Source organism: Myxocyprinus asiaticus, chromosome 1, assembly GCF_019703515.2.
Source record: "Myxocyprinus asiaticus isolate MX2 ecotype Aquarium Trade chromosome 1, UBuf_Myxa_2, whole genome shotgun sequence".
Classification (NCBI taxonomy): domain Eukaryota; kingdom Metazoa; phylum Chordata; class Actinopteri; order Cypriniformes; family Catostomidae; genus Myxocyprinus; species Myxocyprinus asiaticus.
Genome location: NC_059344.1, coordinates 47,680,240 through 47,700,649, shown reverse-complemented (window position 1 = coordinate 47,700,649; position 20,410 = coordinate 47,680,240). Strand labels below are relative to the sequence as shown.

The following is a 20,410-nucleotide window of genomic DNA, read 5'->3' as shown; positions in this document are numbered from 1 at the left end:
TTATGCTGTACATAAATATGTATTTTAATTAGATATATAAAATATTTTTGGGGAGTTTTGTTTCATATTCTTCACAAAACGCAAGAATAATGTTTGCACTATGTCTCTTGGTCGCAAACATCCATCATATTAATTAGTGTGCAGGAGCAAGCAACACTGCCGGAAAGCAGAAGCACAAGGCTTCATTCAGCTGTCTGGCCCACCCCGTTGTTCCTCTCAAACTTTCCTCTCAGAGGAACATGACAACGTATCCCATTGAAGAGAATCACCATTCTAAATGTGATAAGTCTTCAATGTCTCATAGACATAAGCCAAAGAATAATGTACTTAACAGAGTATACTGTACTTTATGTACTTTGCTTCAGAGTGCTGAAAAAAGCAGTATCATACAACAGTTTACACTACTAGATGACAATTTCACCATGACAGTTCAAGTCAGTCTTGATTTGTGTATAGCCATTCTAATCACAATATTCCTGAAGGTTTTAGTTGTGACCTATACGAGATAATGTGTATGTAAATGTTCCCTGTAGCTGTGCTTACCTTTTCCAACGGTCCATCATACTGATCACACTGCAGAGCTACAGAGAGATCCAGTCAAGCATGAACAGGCATTTAAGTATAGTAAATTCTTACAGTAAAGCTAAGGATTTCTGTATATATAATGTACACGAGTAGTACCACAACTGACATATAGGTAGCGCTCTTTCCTGTTAAAATGCTACTATGTAAGACTGTTCATTGAGAAAGGTAAGCCTATGCCAGTTTATATGTTCATAATTTACAGACGAGTGTGCTGTAAATCTATTGCAAATGTATTGAACTCAACACGGGTCATTTTTGACCCAAACATCACAGTTGTTATTATTTTTAAACATAGCAGAGGGCTTAAGCTCAGTTTAGGTAGGGAGGGACATATTCTTTCTGTTTGCTTTGGATGGTGATTATAAACTGTAACTGAACTGTTTGGAATGGACTTCAAAGAGGAGGTTCCCACTGAGGTTGTGAGAGTCCTTTGTCCTCTGTGCTTTTATTCTGCAGTCAGTGTACAGTGTTTGAAATGAGATGCAAAGGTATGTTTAAAATTTTCCCCGGTTCTTTTTTCGCGCTGTGTAGTACCATTTGGACATCACATCCATTCAAATTTTAAAGCCAAACAGATAGGCATTATGCCTTCAGTATGAAAATCAGACCAGGTGTGTTGAAAACAACTTAACACCTTAAAGCCTCTTTAAAGTGCTAAATATTTCTTATTTAGGCTATTCATATTACCTTCAGAAAGCATTAATTTAAAAAAATACTTTTAAAAAATAGTATATTTTTAATTATTTGTAATTGTTGTGATATATGTGGAATAAAACATTAATTTGCATTGGTACATTTAACTGAAAAAGCAATGGTGGGCAAAATATGAAATCTTGCAACGGACAACCTATATCCGTAGGTTTTTAAGCAATCAGGTTTATGTTTTGATTGATGCTGACCACATGCACAGTTTCAAGTAAAGTCTTAGGGGACTTGTGGACATTTCAGTGGCTGAAGGGCTCTTTTCATTAAAAAGGCCAAATGCTTGAAAGACATCAGGCGTTCTCTTGACTGACAATCTTGTTTATACAGAGAAAGAGAAAACTCAGGTCTCAAGGGAGATGCAAAAGCTTCTTCACAAGCCTGTGTGAGGAAAAAGAATTCCTGAGGGCAGTTCCTCACTCCAGGTGCTTTCTGCTTTTCTGCATGGTGGCAATGGACTGTTGCCCTTCTACCTGCCAAAAAAAAAAAAAAGAGGTAAAGGACTGCCTGCCCTCAAATACAGAAAGACTTTTCTTTGAAAATACATACAATTGAGCACTGGTAACGTGTTCAGTTATATGTCTCTGACTTATATTCATGTGACACATATACGTTTTTTATATATTCAACTCCTGAATGAGTCGAGAACAGCAGGGTAGGGTTGCACCAGTGTAAGTTCTCACTTAAGTTGAGACATAAAGTTCACACTAAGGGCTTAGTAACTACTGGTTAGTTTGTAACTAAGTCAGTACTTAATTTGGTTGCACCACCTGTTCTTAAGGCAAAACTTAACTAGTAGGTCGTAAGCTCTCCGTAAAGTAATGCGTAGTCGCATAATATGGCGTTTAACTGTATTGATCCAATAAACAGCCTTCAAATTGTACACAGAAGTGTTAAAAAGCCGTGAACTTCAATTTGATCTAGTTACGGTTGATGTTCAAACCTTGTTTTCTCACGTAACTGTCAGCTGTAAATTATATCCCCATTGAAATACGATACGTAATAAAACAAGATTTCATTAATGACATTAACACAGCACATTAATGGCATTTAGCCTATGTAAATAACAATATTCAATAAATTTATCTAAAATAAATAAGGGTCAATAAATAAATAAATAAATAAATACTAATACAACAGGCTGGGAAAACATACATGTATTCATTTTAATATCTTATATATTTTGTGTATGTTGAAACTTGACACCGGGCAGTGTACACAGGAAAGTGCACAGTTAGATCAGTTTCATGCTGAAGAAGTACGTTTTTTTACATTATGTTTTCTCCTGTAAATGTAAACAAGTGTAAATGCCAGCATCATCATATACTGTATGTCGAAAGGACTGAAGCCTGTCAACCAAAACATGGGCTCATTGATGTCATTAAAGGAGTCTGCTTTTTTATTCCATCCGTTACTCCTGGGGTGCTTCTCATTTCCTAAATTTTGCTTCCTCTTTCCTCCACCCTCGAGCCCGTGACCCAGAAACCGAACAAAGTCCACCATCATGAAGGATGTATCAGTTCACTAAATGTACCACGAGGAAGCAAGGATCGAGGACAGATGAAGCTTACCGAGGACGCTTGAGCGAGGAAACAGGAGCTTCCTATGCAGAGACTTTTTGGTCGAAGCACCTGATGCACGCACAAATTCTCCTCCCCCTTCACATCTGACACAACATTTAATTCATGCTTCACCTTTAAATAAACCATAATTGTCACATACTTTAACTGTGCATCTTGAATTATTAGGTTTTATAATGAAAATATAAATGTATCAAGTTTCAACAATATAATGGAAAGTGCTCTGAAGTAATGCGTGAGTGAGCAGGACATTCCATTTTACAAAAAAATATTCCTTCGATTCCTCTGTCCTTGTTTCCTAAGTGGGTGTAGCAAGGAAACGAGGATAGGAAGCAAGGATAGGAAACGAGGATGCACAATTTCAGAAATGAGATGCACCCCTGGTCAGAGAAGACTTCTGAAAATCTTTAGTTTATACATAGGGCAATGTTCTGCCTAAGTTTAATGGTTACCCCCCATCCCCCCTGGAAACTATGCCCCTGGAGACATTGGTTAGTTTTACTACCACTATATCTAACATAATCTGTCCCAAGTTATTTTGCACTCATTGCCTCCCTGCTTTCTCAAAATGGGCTTTCTTTCACAGGCAGCTCCTGTTGAAACTTCACATGGTATTTTTGGACAGAGCAGAACATGTTTATTTTCCTGCTGGAACTGAACAGTGCATTGTGTGCCATAGGTTTCTAGAGAGTACTGTGTAAGTCCCTGAGCTAAGGAGAAAGCCAGCTTTCTCTCAATAGTGTCCATTTACATGCCTCACTTAAAACTGCTGCACTTGCCCTGTTAATTGTTTTGTGTGTCACACACAGATGTAATGTTATTGTTGCTAACTATGAACCTCATGCCATTGGCACATTTAAACTAGATAAGTAAAGACTGTCAGGACAAACTTTGATAAGTCAGCCTTGTCTGATAGATAGGTAGATGGATGGATGGATGGATGGATAGATGATGGGTGGGCGTACGTACGTACGGACAGAAAGATGACGGACGGACGGACAGTCAGATAGATAGATAGATAGATAGATAGATAGCAAACTGAATTCCTGAAATACTGAACTGGATCCCGGTCCTCCACTGCCTACAACACCTTTTAACAGGATTAAAATGGTGGGGTTACACAAATTTAAATGGTGATTGCATGAATTCACCCTAGTCCCCACATCCCATAAGGAATTTGGTGCAGACGCAGCAGTTCCTATGCAAGCATGTGTGTTTGCTTAAGTGTGTGAATATTTAAGGGAAGAGGTAGAACAGTATTTCCTGTATTCACAGGAACAGACCTGACATTATTCTTGAAGTTACTCAACAGCTGAGCCCCACAGCTGAGGTCATTGCTGTCACGGCGTGTTTCACATACCTATATGTATGTACACATCTCACAATCTACTGTTAGGTATGGACTCTTAGCTTGAAGAATTTGTATCCCCTTAAATCAATTTGAAGTAATATTACTTTATTATGCAGAGAATGTTGAAAAATGATACCTCAGTTGCTCTTCAATTTACCATATAATCCTCATAAACAGTCACCATAACATGAATGGATGGATGGAGGGGTGCATTCTTTACATTAAGCAGTGTAACATTCTTAACATAGCCATAGCCAGTGCCTCTGTCTGAAGTCCTCCTTTGGATTCAGGGAAAGAAATGTACTAGTTTAAAAAAAGGCAAAGATCTTTTAAGGTTAAGAAATCAGCACTGTCTTAAGTTCACTAATGCTACTAATCTGGTATTTATCTTGATTATGACTTGTGCACATTCTTTTAGTTGCATTTGAACTGGTCTGTTTCTTCAAACAAAAATGGCTTCTGAAAGCAAACCCATGAGACAGCCGAATAAGAAGACCAGTGTCTAAAGACGTTTCATTCCCAGCACTCATCAACAGTTGTAGATTATAAAGCCTGCATTGATGAATATGTTGATATTATACCACTATCAAAAAGTACAAAAAGTGTAGAAGAGGGAACATTGATGATGGAATATATTGTTCTGTCCTCCTAACAAAATCAGCAGTACTATTTAAACACTCCTGGTTTGACTAAATAGGGAACATATGTAAGCTGGGTTCCTAAGTGTGGTCAGACAGAGTTGCTTTTGTCAATACAGTGAGCGAGCATAGTGAGCGGCTGTTAGAGAACTGAAGTGATGAAATCTGCCAAACTGTAGCACAGCACACTCTCTTTCCATCTGTTCACTAAGCCTAGACAGAAAACCTCAGATTGAGTGGTGATTAGGTGTATATGTAAAATATGATGAATATTAAAAAAAATGTAAGTGTTGCTAAATGTATACTCTAGAGCTGTCATTAGGCACTGGACTTTCTAGTTTACATAACAAATCGACATAAAAACAAATAAAAGCAAGACAGAAAAAAAAGAAACTAATAATAAACTATGAAAGGCTGAGTCAGGAATAAGGTACAGCTGTCAGCGCTACATTTAGGGTCATATTCATATGTATATATGTTTTCATTCTCGTTTTCTATTCCCTTTAGAATAATAGGATATTGTGCCATATCTTTGATCAAGATCATGTTGAGGTTTTCTCAAACTGCACTCACCCGCTCAAAACAAAACTGGAAGTTTGTGAAAAGAAAAGGCCTGTGTATATTTTTGTGAGAATTTCTGTTTAAACAAGAAGGCGTGCTCAGCATCCTGAGTCTGGTCAATAAGTAGCTTGTTGTATGCAGGTTGTTGACCTTGCTGTTTATAAAATGTGCTTTTCATAAGTGACATAGAAGCTCACTGTGACCCCCACCTACCCACATTTTGACATACTATGTGGCTGCGATCAGGCCACAGACAGCCTGGTTACAACAAGCCAATGCTCAGTCTTCATAGAAGCCTCGGAGGGGGTAAAAAAGACTGTGCTGAGGTGTTGGTCTGGAGTAAATGGCTTTTGACTCTGTTTTTCACAGTGTGCCTGTTCTGTATATTTGTGCACATTGTCACAGAATCAGGAACAGAATGTTTAGATAAATTATAGGCTCTCAAGAGCAAATGCTCTGCTTTGGAATTCAGAATAGTGATAATCCTAAATTGTCCAAAATTGTCCTGCAAAAGTTGGGTTGGGGGGGACGGGGGTGGACAGGCTACCCTGGGTTTCAGATGAATCCCTAGCATGCCACAACAATCCAATTAATTATTTAAAATAAAAAATGGACATTAGTTGAAGCTAGATACATAGATTGGCACTGAAACCCTGCAGCTGGTGAGAGCTACCTCCAGATCATCAGGTCTTAGACCTGCCCACTACTTGTTCCTCTTTTCTTTAAAAAAAATCTAGGTTCCAGTGAGGCACTTGCATACATTGGAAGTCAATGTGGCCAATTTTTTTACATTAAAATACTCACTGTTTCAAAAGTATAGCCACAAGACATAAAGGATATGTGTGTAAACATGATTTTAGTGTGATAAAATCACTTAAAAACCTTTTCTGTGTAAAGTTATAGCCAATTTTACAACTATGTTACCATGATGATGTAATGTCAACAAACCCTAAAACTGTATAAATTACAATTTAACCAACTTTACAGCTCAAATAATACACGAGTTTTAACAGAAGAATTAATGCAAGTGCTTTTATAAAATTATAAGCTTCACATTTATGTGTTTAAACCCTCCAAAAATTGGCCACATTCACTTTCATTGTCCCCATTCACTTCCGTTGTAAATGCCACACTGTAACCTTGATTTTTGCTTCTTTTTTTTTTAAGAAAAGGAGGGACAAGTCAAAAATTGTTTTGTGGTAATCAACATTATGCCATAGATGCTGTCGATTGAGCTTAACTTGTATTGGACCCGGAACATCCCTTTAAATAAGTTAACAGCTGGGTTTTCACAAATAAGTTAAAGGGATAGTTCACCCAAAAATGAAAATGCCCTCATCATTTACACACCCTCATGCCCTCACAGGTGTGTGACTTTCTTTTTTCTGCAGAACACAAAGTTTTTGGATGAACGTCTCAGCTCCTCACGATGCAAATTAATGGTGACAAAAATTCTGAAGCTCCAAAAATCACATAAATGCAGCATAAATATAATCCATAAGAATCCAGTGTTTTAATCCATGTCTTCTGATGCGATCCAATTGGTTTTGGGTGAGAACAGACCAAAATGTAACTCTTTTTTCACTATACATTTTGCCATTGCAGTCTCTAAGCATGATCATGATTTCAAGCTCGATTACACTTCTTAGTGCTTGACGCAAGCGTAGAGCGTTAGATGGTGCTAAGAAGTGTAATCGAGCTTGAAATCACGACGGTGAGTAAATGATTCATTTTTGAGTGAACTATTCCTTTAACACTTCAAGTAATTCTTCTGACTGATAGTTTCACTTTTCACAAGCATCCTCGAGCTTTCTCAGAGTACACTTACAATTGTATCTAACATACAATGAGTTTCATCTAATTCTTTCATGAGAAAGTGAAAAGCTATAGGCTATACGCCAAATAAAATTTAGCCTTACTCAAATGAACATCTCTTATTAAATAACATTGATAACGCTTTATTATAAGGTTGTATTTGTTAACATTATAAATGCATTAGGTATCATGAACTAACAATGGCCAAAATCTTGGTTAATTTATATATATATATATATATATATATATATAAAATACAATTGTTCATACAGTTGAAGTCAGAGGTTTACATACACCTTAGCCAAATACATTTAAACTCATTTTTTTTTTTTTTTTCACAATTCCTGACATTTACTCGTAGAAAACATTCCCTGTCTTAGGTCAGTTAGGATCACTACTTTATTTTAAAAATGTGAAATGTCAGAATAATAGTAGAAAGAATTATTTATTTCAGCTTTTATTTATTTCATCACATTCCCAGTGGGTCAGAAGTTTACATACACTTTGTTAGTATTTAGTAGCATTGCCTTTGAATTGTTTAACTTGTGTCAAATGTTTTGGGTAGCCTTCCACAAGCTTCTGTGTTGGAAGCTGGAATTTTGGCCCATTCCTCCTGACAGAACTGGTGTAACTGAGTCAGGTTTGTAGGCCTCCTTGCTCACACATGCTTTTTCAGTTCTGCCCACAAATTTTCTATCAGATTGAGGTCAGGACTCTCTGATGGCCACTCCAATACTTTGACTTTGGTTTGCTTAAGCCATTTTGCCACAACTTTGGAGGTACGCTTGGGGTCATTGTCCATTTGGAAGACCCATTTGCGACCGAGCTTTAACTTCCTGGCTGATGTCTTGAGATGTTGCTTCAATACATCCACATAATTTTCCTTCCTCATGATCCCATCTATTTTGTGAAGCGCACCAGTCCCTCCTGCAGCAAAGCACCCCACAACATGATGCTGCAACCCCCATGCTTCACGGTTGGGATGGTGTTCTTAGGCTTGCAAGCCTCACCCTTTTTCCTCCAAATATAACAATGGTCATTATGGCCAAACAGTTACATTTTTGTTTCATTAGACTAGAGGACATTTCTCCAAAAAGTAAGATCTTTGTCCCCATGTGCACTTGCAAAAAAAGGCTTTTTTATGGTGGTTTTGTAGCAGTGGCTTCCTCCTTGCTGAGCAGCCTTTCAGGTTATGTCGATATAGGACTCATTTTACTGTGGATATAGATACTTGTCTACCTGTTTCCTCCAGCATCTTCACAAGGCCCTTTGCTGTTATTCTGGGATTGATTTGCACTTTTCGCACCAAACTACGTTCATCTTTAGGAAGACAGAATGCATCTCCTTCCTGAGCAGTATGATGGCTGCGTGGTCCCATGGTATTTATTCTTGCATACTATTGTTTGTACAGATGAATGTGGTACCTTCAGGCATTTGGAAATTGCTCCCAAGGATGAACCAGACTTGTGGAGGTCCACAATTTGTTTTCTTAGGTCTTAGCTGATTTCTTTAGATTTTCCCATGATGTCAAGCAAAGAGGCACTGAGTTTGAAGGCAGGCCTTATAATACATCCACAGGTACACCTCCAATTCAGTACACCTCCTGTCAGAAGCTAATTAGATAATTGCCTAAAGGCTTGACATCATTTTCTGGAATTTTCCAAGCTGCTTAAAGGTACAGTTAACTTAGTGTATGTAAACTTCTGACCCACTTGAATTGTGATATAGTCAATTTAAAGTGAAACAATCGGTATGTTAACAATTGTTGAAAAAATTACTTGTGTCATGCACAAAGTATATGTCCAAAATGACTTGCCAAAACTATAGTTTGCTAATATTAAATCAAAAAATGAGTTTTAATGACTTCAACCTAAGTGTATGTAAACTTCTGACTTCAACTGTATACAAAATCTAATTCAAAATGTATTAGTATTTGTTAAAAAATAACATTAACTTCTGAAGAAAAAAAAAGGATTGTTTATTCTTAGTTTATGTTAACTACTTAACTAATTTTAACGAATACAATATTAAGTGTAACCAAAATCACATAAGAGACGGTTCTTTCCTCCCGTTGGTAAAAAGGGCTGGTTCCCTGTTTTCCTGTCAAATCAGAGGTAACAGCACTCCCTTGTGGGTTGCAATGTTCAATCTGGTAGTGTTCATCGCAAAACGCGACTTCAAAATCTGCTGAACAAATGCGCTGGTATCCGCCGATCCCAGACCAGATGAGCCATTGAGTTCCTCTTGTGTTTGCGCTGATTCTCGCGAAGATTCGCTTGTCGAGAGCTTATTTGAGATCAGTAATGACAGGAGGCCTGACCCTGTGACGCTGCTCTGATGTTTGGAGTCAATACAGGAAGAGGTTCGTTGACAGCGAGGCCGGACTGAGCTAAGGTATGTAAATGCAATTTATTTATTTATTTTTAACAAAGGAACAACGTCCAAAGCTAAATGTATATCATATTGAGAAGTGAATGGTTTTATAATATTGATAACGTCGGGGTGAGACTTGTTTGTGTCATCGACGACAGGAAAGTTGGACTTGTTCGTGTAACCGTCCGTTGTGTCTGGTTGGCTTATTTCGCCTGCTAACCTACTTTATATCTGTTCACGTGGGAAATAAACTTTAGGCTTTAAAAATACATGTTACATTTATTTTGCGCTGTTATATACGGGCATTTTGGGGGTCAAAATAACTTTCGGAATAACATACTGATTACTTAAAAGAGAAGAGTTTCTCCCACGACTCCCCACCCAGCAGTGCGCAAGAGGAAACAGTGCAGTTTAATGTTGAATAAATCATTTAAGACAGCGGTTTGTCATCTCCAGGCTTGTTTCACTTTCGCTGGAAGACACCCACACAGTTAAAGGAATAGTTCACTCAAAAAGTAAAATTCTCATCATTTACTCACCCTCATGCCAACCCAGATGTGTATGACTTCCTTTTGCAGAACACAAAAGATTTTTAGAAGAATATTTCAGCATTGTAGGTCCATATAATGCAAGTAGATGGTGACCAAAACTTTGAAGCTCCAAAAAGCACATAAAGGCAGCATAAAAGTAATTCATATGACTCCAGTGGTTTAATGCATGTCTTCTGAAGTGATCCAATCGATTTCTGAAGAGAAAAGACCCAAATGTAACTCCTTTTTCACTATAAACTTAGACAGCAGTCTCCTTGGCTAACATGGTTTCAAGCTTGATTACACATCCTAGCGCCATGTTGCGCTCTGCGCATGCGTCAAGCACTAGGAAGTGTAATCAAGCTTGAAATCATGATCGTGCCTAGAGACTGCAATGCAAGATGTACAGTGAAAAAGGAGTTGTATTTTGGTTTGTTCTCACCCAAAATCAATTAGATTGCTTCAGAAGACATGGATGAAACCACTGGAGGGAACTTCAAAATTTTGGTCACCATTCACTTGCATTTTATGGACCTACAGAGCTGAGATATTCTTCTAAAAATCTTTCTTTGTGTTCTGCAGAAGGAACTCAAACACATCTGGGATAACATGAGGGTGAGTAAATGATAAAGATAATTTTCATTTTTGGGTGAACTATTTCTTTAACTGTGGGTGTCTTTCAGCTTTAGGCACTTTAAGCACTGTGGACTTCTAGAAAGTAAAGTATAATTAAACCATTTTTCACACTCCTAACAATCCAAAAGTGTGTAGCCTACATACACCACAGGAAATTCATGTGATTTTTGACATATTTTGTTTCTGAAAGTAATAAGAGTCCCACAACGGTGTCGTTTTCCACATCTCACATTCTGCATTGCGTTTAGTAAATTTCCATTGTGAAAATGATTGTGATGCAAATGGATTTGTAGCATTTTTACAAAATAAAATGGCAGACTACTTTGTTTTCATTGCAAACATTTATTCATTCTAAATACACAAAATTAAATGTAATTTTAACACTTTTTGCATAATTGGGCAAGTGTGGCTAATACAGCAAAATCTGTACATAACAGGCATTTGAAAAGTACCACAATAAATGATGAAAGCCTGGTAAAAAGTTTAATGTGACCTTCATATAACAAATAGAAAAAGTTGAAATCTGTTGTTTAGGTAAATAAAAAAATGAAAGCGCCAGATGTTGAGTAACATCACTAGTACAGCAGTAATCAGCCTTATGTCTACTCTCTTACTACAGCAATGTTCTGCTACACTATGTTCTCCATGCATTCAAGTCCTGGAAAGGATCCTGATCACATTTCCATGTACTTGCCAGATCATATGAAGAAAAGCATGAATGTTGAGGGCCAATGCCCAGTTGCAACAAACCCCTTAGTTTAAGGAAACTCTTAGTAATACTTTTAAGCTGAGACGTGCACAAAACGAAGGCAGCAAGGGCGTAAGCCCCTGCCTGTTGCGTTCACAAATCTAAAGGTGCACTTTTGGTTGTCCAGAAAAAGGGGAGAAATTTTAATAATTAAATTAAAATAGTTAAATAAAACAAAGTCTCGTAATAATCTCACAATAACAGTAATTATGTGTTATTATGAGATTTATTTGTAAATCGCTGGCGTATTAAAAAAAATATAAGCGGAGGTGCCTTTTAGGGTGTGCAGATTGGGGGCAGATCCAATCGCAAGTGATCCTCCCTATGACCTATACTCACTCCAAAGTGCAGAGCCCTTGAAGTGAGTACTTGGAAGGAAACCTGGCATTTCTGTAAGAATGTACCCTTCGCTAACAGTCTTGTGGAAGGGCCCTCTGAGAAAATATTTTTTTTAACTTTCATTTTGAATGAGCTTTCGAGTGGCGTCCCCTCCCTTAGTAGTGCCCTTCAAGGAAGCAAAAAATGCAGTTTTGACTTTGCCCTGGAGCATCAAAGTGCCGTTACCTCAGACGAATAACAGGTCAGATAAAAAGTCCACTCCACTTATTGTGTTGTAAATTCATCAAAAGAATAATCCTCGATTGCTACCGCATTTCTGACATCACGAACCTGTAGTTGTTGACTGATTTATTAATTATAATGGGATTATAAACGGTCGCGTCGCTTTAAGTGATAGACATTCAATTAGTCTTTTATAGAATATTGACATAAACTGAAGGAGCTGTCAGGTTCAACCAAAGCCAGTTTGGTTTTGTTGAAACTAATAATCCATTAGAATAATCACTTTAAGAAAAATACCATTAGGCTTCCACAGTACCGCCGCTCCATATACGTAAATTGCAGTCTGTGTAGGGCACCAACTCCCTAGGGGGGCACCATCATACCTAGGGGGCACCAGAAACTCCACTGGCTGCCCTTCCTTGCATGTTATACGTTATTCAAGGACCATGAAGCATTCATGGAACACAGTTGATCGCCTCGCACTTTCTCATCGCGCCTTCGCACCATGAACCACGTTACATGGGTAATGCCATGGTACTGAATGAATGATCATGTTCATATTTCATGATACTGTCATGATACTCCAAGGTACTTGAAAAAATACCATGGTTTTAATATGAAACTTTTCAAAAACATGGGGTTATCACAGACCATGTCTGAAAATAAACAAGTGTAATACCGTGGTGCTTTTTGTGAGAAATATAACACAATAGGCTATATATATATATATATATATATATATATATATATATATATATATATATATATATATATATATATATATATATACAGTTGTGCTCAAAAGTGTGCATACCCTTGGAGAATTGGAAATATATGTACCATTTTTAAAGAAAAAATGAGTGAGCAGGCAAAACACATTTCTTTTATTTCTTACGGGATTCATATTCAACTGTAGGTTATAACAGAATGGCACAACCATAAAACAAAACATGGCAACAAAGAAAAAAATGAAATTACCCCTGTTCAAAAGTCTTCATACCCTTAGTTCTTAATACTGTGTATTGCCCCCGTTAGTATCAATGACAGTGTGCAGTCTTTTGTAATAGTTGTCTATGAGGCCCCAAATTCTTGCAGGTGGTATAGCTGCCCATTCGTCTTGGCAAAATGCCTCCAGGTCATGCAGAGTCTTTGGTCGTCTTGCATGAACCACACGTTTGAGATCTCCCCAGAGTGGCTCGATGATATTAAGGTCACGAGACTGTGATGGCCACTCCAGAACCTTCACCTTCTTCTGCTGTAACCACTGGAGGGTCAACTTGGCCTTGTGCTTAGGGTCATTGTCGAGCTGGAAAGTTCAAGAGCGTCCCATGCGCAGCTTTCGCACAGAAGAATGCAAATTGTCTGCCAGTATTCACAAGATTCCCTGTGCCTTTAGAGCTCACACAGCCCCAAAACATCAGTGAGCCACCACGATGCTTCACAGTGGGGATGGTATTCTTTTCACTATAGGCCTTGTTGACCCCTCTCCAAACATACCGCTTATGGTTGTGAATGACCATAAAGCTCTATTTTGGTCTCGTCACTCCAAATTACAGTGTGCCAGAAGCTGTGAGGTGTGTCAAGGTGTTGTCAGGCATATTGTAACCGGGCTTTTTTGTGGCATTGGCGCAGTAAAGGTTTCTTTCTGGCAACTCGACCATGCAGCTCATTTTTGTTCAAGTATCGTCGTATTGTGTTCCTTGAAACAACCACACCGTCTTTTTCCAGAGCAGCCTGCATTTCTCCTGAGGTTACCTGTGGGTTTTTCTTTGTATCCCGAATAATTCTTCTGGCAGTTGTGGCTGAAATCTTTCTTGGTCTACCTGATCTTGGCTTGGTATCAAGAGATCCCCAAATTTTCGTGATTAAAAGTGATTGAACAGTACTGACTGCCATTTTCAAGGTTTTGGATATCTTTTTATATCCTTTTCCATCTGTATAAAGTTCCATTACCTTGTTACGCAGGTCTTTTGACAGTTCTTTTCTGCTCCCAATGGCTCAGTATCTAGCCTGCTCAGTGCATCCACGTGAGAGCTAACAAACTCATTGACTATTTATACACAGACACTAATTGCAATTTAAAAAGCCACAGGTGTGGGAAATTAACCTTTAATTGCCATTTAAACCTGTGTGTGTGTCACCTTGTGTGTCTGTAACAAGGCCAAACATTCAAGGGTATGTAAACTTTTGATCGGGGTCATTTGGGTGGTTTCGTTATCGTTATGATTTAAAAAGGAGCCAAACAACTAGGTGATAATAAATGGCTTCATATGATCACTATCCTTAAATTACAGTTTTTTTGCATGATCGGTCATATTTTCAAAATCAATGCCAAAATGTCACAATTTCTGCCAGGGTATGCAAACTTTTGAGCACAACTGTGTGTGTGTATGTGTGTGTGTATATATATATATATATATATATATATATAAGAAAATGGTTAATACTCAAAAAACAAAGAAATTAGGTAAGTATTTTTAATTACTACTCATTAAAAAAAAAAAGTGCCCTTTTTTATCCTTCCACCCCTGTCCCTGCTAAGGTCTGTGCACATCACTGCTTTTAAGGGTATGATTTTTGAGGTAAGGCTCATATGTTCTCTCATCGCCATAGAACTCTTTTTCTCATTCTCTTGATGTGATTACAGATGGCTTGCAGTGATACGGAGAAGTCCAGCTTTGGTGATGGTGCCTGCTATGATAGCGAATACTCCAGTTGTGCGGCGGCGATGGAGAAAGAGAGTGAATCGTGTCTCAGCCCGACAGAAAACCCCTCCACCATCAGTGTTTCTTCTAGTATCCTACCAGACCTGCAAGGATATGATGTGGAGTTTGATCCTCCTCTAGAGAGCAAATATGAATGTCCTATCTGTTTGATGGGTCTCAGATCAGCAGTGCAGACACCATGTGGACATCGATTCTGCAACTCGTGCATCAAGAAGTCCATCAGGTTAGCAGCTTGCATTGTTTTTGTTTTCGCAGAACAGTTTGAGTGTATGCAATTTAAACGTATTTATGTACTTGTCCATTGCGTGCTCATTCAAAATTGTCTTTTATTAATTTTCTTTCTTCTGCCTGTTAGGGATACAGGGCAGAAATGTCCAGTTGACAATGAGTTGCTGCTGGAGGATCAGCTCTTTCTTGATAACTTTGCCAATCGAGAGATCCTGTCACTCACTGTCCGGTGCCCTAATATTGGGTGCACTGATAAAATGGAGTTACGGCATTTGGAGGTGAACTTTTTTTGTTGTTTACTACCCTGGATGTGTTCTGTGGGTTTTAAATATCCAAATAAAAGCAATGCATCTACAAAAAGTAAATATGACTTGCTTCATAATTTTGAGTCAGAAATGTTTTTTTAATTTTATAATTTTTTTTCATTTGGAATTCCAATGCACTCTAAGTCTTCGTGGTTGCATAGTGACTCGCCTCAATCCGGGTGGCGGAGGACGAATCTCAGTTGCTCCGCGTCTGAGACCGTCAGTCCGCGCATCTTATCACGTGTCTTGAGCACATTACCGTGGAGACATAGTGCGTGTGGAGGCTTCACGCCATCCACCACAGCATCCACGCACAACTCACCACACGCCCCACCGAGAGCAAACCACATTATAGTGACCACGAGGAGTTTACCCCATGTGACTCTACCCTCCCTAGCAACCGGGCCAATTTGGTTGCTTAGGAGACCTGGCTGGAGTCACTCAACACGCCCTGGGATTCGAATTTGCGAACTCCAGGGGTGGTAATCTACCCAGGCCCCCCTATTTTGAGTCACTTTGACCGAGAAACACATTTTGAGTTTAATTCACTAAAGTAAAAGAGAAAGTCTTAGCCAACATTTAAAGAAATAATTCACCCAACTTAAAATTCTCAAATAATTTACCCACCCTCATCCCAGATGTGTATGATTTTCTTTTTTCTGTGAAACACAACGATTTTTAGAAGAATATTTCAGCTATGTAGGTCCATACAATGCAAGTGAATGGGTTCCAAAATGTTGAAGCTCCAAAAAAAACATAAAAGCAGCATAAAAGTAATCCATAAGACTACTGTGGTTAAATCAATGTCTTCAGAAGCGATATGATAGGTCTGGATGAGAAACAGATCAATATTTAAGTCCTTTTTTACTATACATTCTCCTCCCTGCCCAGTAGGTGGCGATATGCTCGAATAAGGTGAATCAGCAAAAACAAAAGAACTCATAGGATAGAAGAGCACTTAGGAGGGCTGTTTGAAAGTGGAGATTTATAGTAAAAAAGCACTTAAATATTGATCTGCTTCTCACCCACACCTATCATATCGCCTCTAAAGACATGAATTTAACCACTGGACTATGGATTACTTTTATTCTGCCTTTATGTGCTTTTTTTTTTTAGCTTCAAAAATTTTAAACCCTGTTGACTTGCATTGTGAGGACCAACAGAGCTGAGATATCCTTCTAAAAATCTTCATTTGTGTTCAGCAGAAGAAAGAAAGTCATACACACCTGGGATGGAATGAGGGTGAGTAAATGATGAGTGATGAAATTTCATTTTTGGATGAACTATTCCTCTAGTTAATTACATATTGGCAGCAGTTTGGAGTAGAAACATAATTATATCTTTAGAAGGCTTTCCTTTTTACTTTAGTGCATAAAACACAAAATGTGTTTCTGAGTCAAAGTGAATCAAATTGATGGAGCAATTCACAAATAGACCTTTCACATTAGACATTTAAAACATATTAGTCAGTGGTCTTGAACTAACTTTCGTAATTGCAGTAGTTATTGTGTCATTTGTTTTTGTTTTTAGCTGTGTTGTTATTTCTCCCTTAGAAACACTTGTGTAAGTTTGCCAGAGTGCCATGCCCTCAGTGTCAGGAGTCTGTTCGTAAGAGCCATCTGGATGAACACAAGAGCCAGCAGTGCTTACAGCGATTCATGACCTGCCCTAACTGTGCAGGGAGCTTTGTATATGCTGACAAACAGGTGAAAAGCTTTCATGTTTACATACTGGATTTGCCTAAAACTACTTTGAAAATAAAGGCTAATGACTTGGTTATTATGTGGTCAGTAGGCATTTTTAAGTTGTTCATTTTAATTGATTAAATGTTAGTAGAATGCACTTATTGAAAGTAGCATTTTTTTGTGTTGGGTGTATTTTACTTCAGCATTAGTGTCTTATTTTCTATCTTGTAGATTCATGAGCAGATGTGTCCTTTCGCCAATACAGTGTGTGACTATTGTGAAATGGTGCTTATTCGGGATCAGGTGCGTCAGAGGATATGCCACTATAAATTATGCCTGAGACACAACAGTAATTGAGTCTTTTTATTATAAGAATAAAAAAAACTTGCATTGTGGGACGATGTAGCTGAATTTAATTTGTGTTTATTGGTTTCAGTTGGCGTTGCACTGTGACACAGATTGTCTCAAAGCTCCTGTAGCCTGCACTTTTAGCACTTTTGGTTGTCGTGAAAAGGTGGGGCACGTGATTAATGTTCCAAGATGACTTCCTTATTAGTACTCTGTGCAGTACCACTTTTAACTTGTCAGAACACTGTTGTCACTGCAAATCATTTAGGAATGTAAGTGATTTCTTTGCACATGTATTTGTTTTAGATGCCGAGAAATGAACTGGCACAGCACATGCAGGAATTTACACAGATGCATATGCGTTACATGGCTGAGTTTCTGCGCAGCCAGACTCTGAATAGCTGTCTTACATCATCAGTTGCCGGCCACTCCTCGTCAGATGAACGTGGCGCCTCGTCCAAGGCAGTAGAACCTTGCCGGTGCAACCAGGAGCTGATGAACCTGCAGGAGACCGTCTTGGAGCTGGAAGGCCGGCTGGTGCGTCAAGACCAACAGATCCGTGAACTGTGTATTCACAATGACACGCAGAAAACCCAGCTCACAGACCTACGTCGTAAGCTGAGCTCACTGGAGGAGGCCACCCGAGAGCTGGAAGCCCAGCAGTACCAAGGTGTTTACGTGTGGCGGTTGGAGACCTTTTCAGCCCACCTGCGCAACCAGGAGGCCGGTCAACCTGTAGTCCTCCACAGCCCACCTTTCTACACGGGCCGGCCAGGGTACAAACTCTGCCTTCGGCTACACCTGCAAACCCCCAGTGCCCCCCGCTGCTCCAACTACATCTCACTTTTTGTGCATACTATGCAGGGTGAGTTTGACAGCCAGCTCTCCTGGCCCTTCCAGGGCACGATCCGGCTGGCAGTGTTGGACCAGGTCGAGGGGCAGCACCACTTGGAAGTGATGGAGACCAAGCCGGACCTGCAGGCCTTCCAAAGGCCCACCGTGCAGCGCAACCCCAAGGGTTTCGGCTACGTCACTTTCCTGCATCTACAGGCGTTGAAGCAGCGTGGGTTTGTGAAAGAAGACGTGCTGTTAGTGCGCTGTGAGGTTACGCCACGCTTCGACGCCAGCCTCAGGAGAGAGGGAGTGCAACCTCGGGGCCCAGAACCCTCACTTTGATTTCCTGCACTGTCCTCCTGCATTTTTTTTTAAGTTCTCATACACACACACACACACACACACACACACACACTGCTGAAACATGAGGAAAATATGACAGAACCAGGACTTTCTTAGACCCTTTATGGTACACCAGGCTCAGTAATGATGTTCTTACATATCTGTTTGATACAGATATGTTTCTCAAAAGCATTTCAGTGCAGTGAAATCAATGGACAACCACCTGTATGATTGGCAAAATAAACCAAGCTCATAGGTGTAAGAACATGAATGGTGCTGCTTTTGCTAAGTGTTACCTTTCATTTCATAGTACTACATTTAATTGCAAATTTCACCTGACCCAGAAACTTAACAGAAGGTCCTGTTATTTGTTTGAGACAAATAAAACTTTTTGCTCTATTGTTTTAGCTGGAATACATAATTTTTAGTCATGCATTTGACAAAGTCAGACAATTTTAAGCATCATGAGTAAAGAGCATCACAGTTTACTGCAATTTTACTAAATCCTGTGCATCGTGTTCTTTGAACAATGTTAAAATGCATTAGTCTTAAAGGAATGGTTCACCCAAAAATTTTAATTCTCTTATAATTTACTCACCCTCATGCCATCCAAGATGTGTATGATGTTATTTCATCTGATTAACTCAAATTTTTAGAAGAATATTTCAGCTCTGTAGGTCCATACAATGCAAGTGAATGGGTGCCAAAATTTTGAAGCTCCAAAAGTAGATAAAGGCAGCATAAAAGTAATCCATACAACTCCAGTGGTTAAATCCATTTCTTCAAAAGCAATATGATAAGTGTGGGTGAGAAACAGATCAATATTTAACTCCTTTTTTTTTTTTTTTACTATCAATCTCCACTTTCACATTCTTCTTTTTTGTTTTTGGCAATTCACATTCTTCGTGCATATCGCCACCTACTAGGCAGGGAGGAGAATACATAGTAAAAAATTATTTAAATATTGATCGGTTTCTCACCCACAATTATCATATCGCTTCTGAAGAAATGGATTTAACCACTGGAGTTGTATGGATTACTTTTATGCTGCTTTTATCTGCTTTTGGAGCTTCAAAATTTTGGCTCCCATTCACTTGCATTGTATGGACCTACAGAGCTGAAATATTCTTCTAAAAATCTTCATTTGTGTTCATCAGAAGAAAGTCATACACATCTGGAAAGGCATGAGGGTGAGTAAATTATGAGAGAATTTTCATTTTTGGGTGAACTATTCCTTTATCCTTTAACACCAATGTTCAGATCCACTAGATGTTTGCTTCTTCAAATAGGTATGTTATAAGCTTAGACTTTGTACCAAGCCATGGTTGCCATGATGATTTAATAGGATTCATTCACTTTAATTTATTGTGCCTTCTTAATTTGTCATGTGTTGCTCACATTGTGCCTGACATTGCTTACTTGTACGGCTGTCAAGCTTATGAAATTTGGCTGATGATTAATTGTCAAACAAATAATTGTGATTATGATGTTGTCTGTTTTAGGGCTATGATGATTAATTGTCTCTAAGGGCTTTCACGATTAATTGTCATATAAATTGTCATATTTCTTAAGGTGTGCTTTTTTTCTGCATGTGTGCTTAATACACCTTAAGTCATTTTTATACATTTAACTTGAAACATAAAAATCAAATGATAAAATAGGGATATATGATTTCCTTTAAAGGCTTTAAAAACGTATGAATGACATGAAAAATAATGTTTTAAACATCAAAATATTTCTAAATACTTAAAATATGTCTGGTCAACTTTAGTTTTGGTCAATTTTACATTTATGCTGTTGCTTTTTGAACTAATATATTTTACATTATATATTTTTATATATATATATATATTTATATCATA

At 38.4% G+C, this 20,410-nt stretch overlaps 1 protein-coding gene across 1 annotated transcript; it reads left to right on the top strand.

Moving 5' to 3' along the window:
• The first annotated feature begins 9,338 nt into the window (after positions 1–9,338).
• Positions 9,339–19,225, top strand: traf6 (TNF receptor-associated factor 6). The gene is made up of 7 exons (XM_051702136.1): positions 9,339–9,626; positions 14,728–15,029; positions 15,162–15,312; positions 16,893–17,045; positions 17,256–17,327; positions 17,461–17,538; positions 17,679–19,225. The coding sequence occupies exons 2-7, from the start codon at positions 14,728–14,730 to the stop codon at positions 18,546–18,548; spliced, it is 1,626 nt and encodes a 541-aa protein (XP_051558096.1). The 5' UTR covers positions 9,339–9,626; the 3' UTR covers positions 18,549–19,225.
• Positions 19,226–20,410: the final 1,185 nt, after the last annotated feature.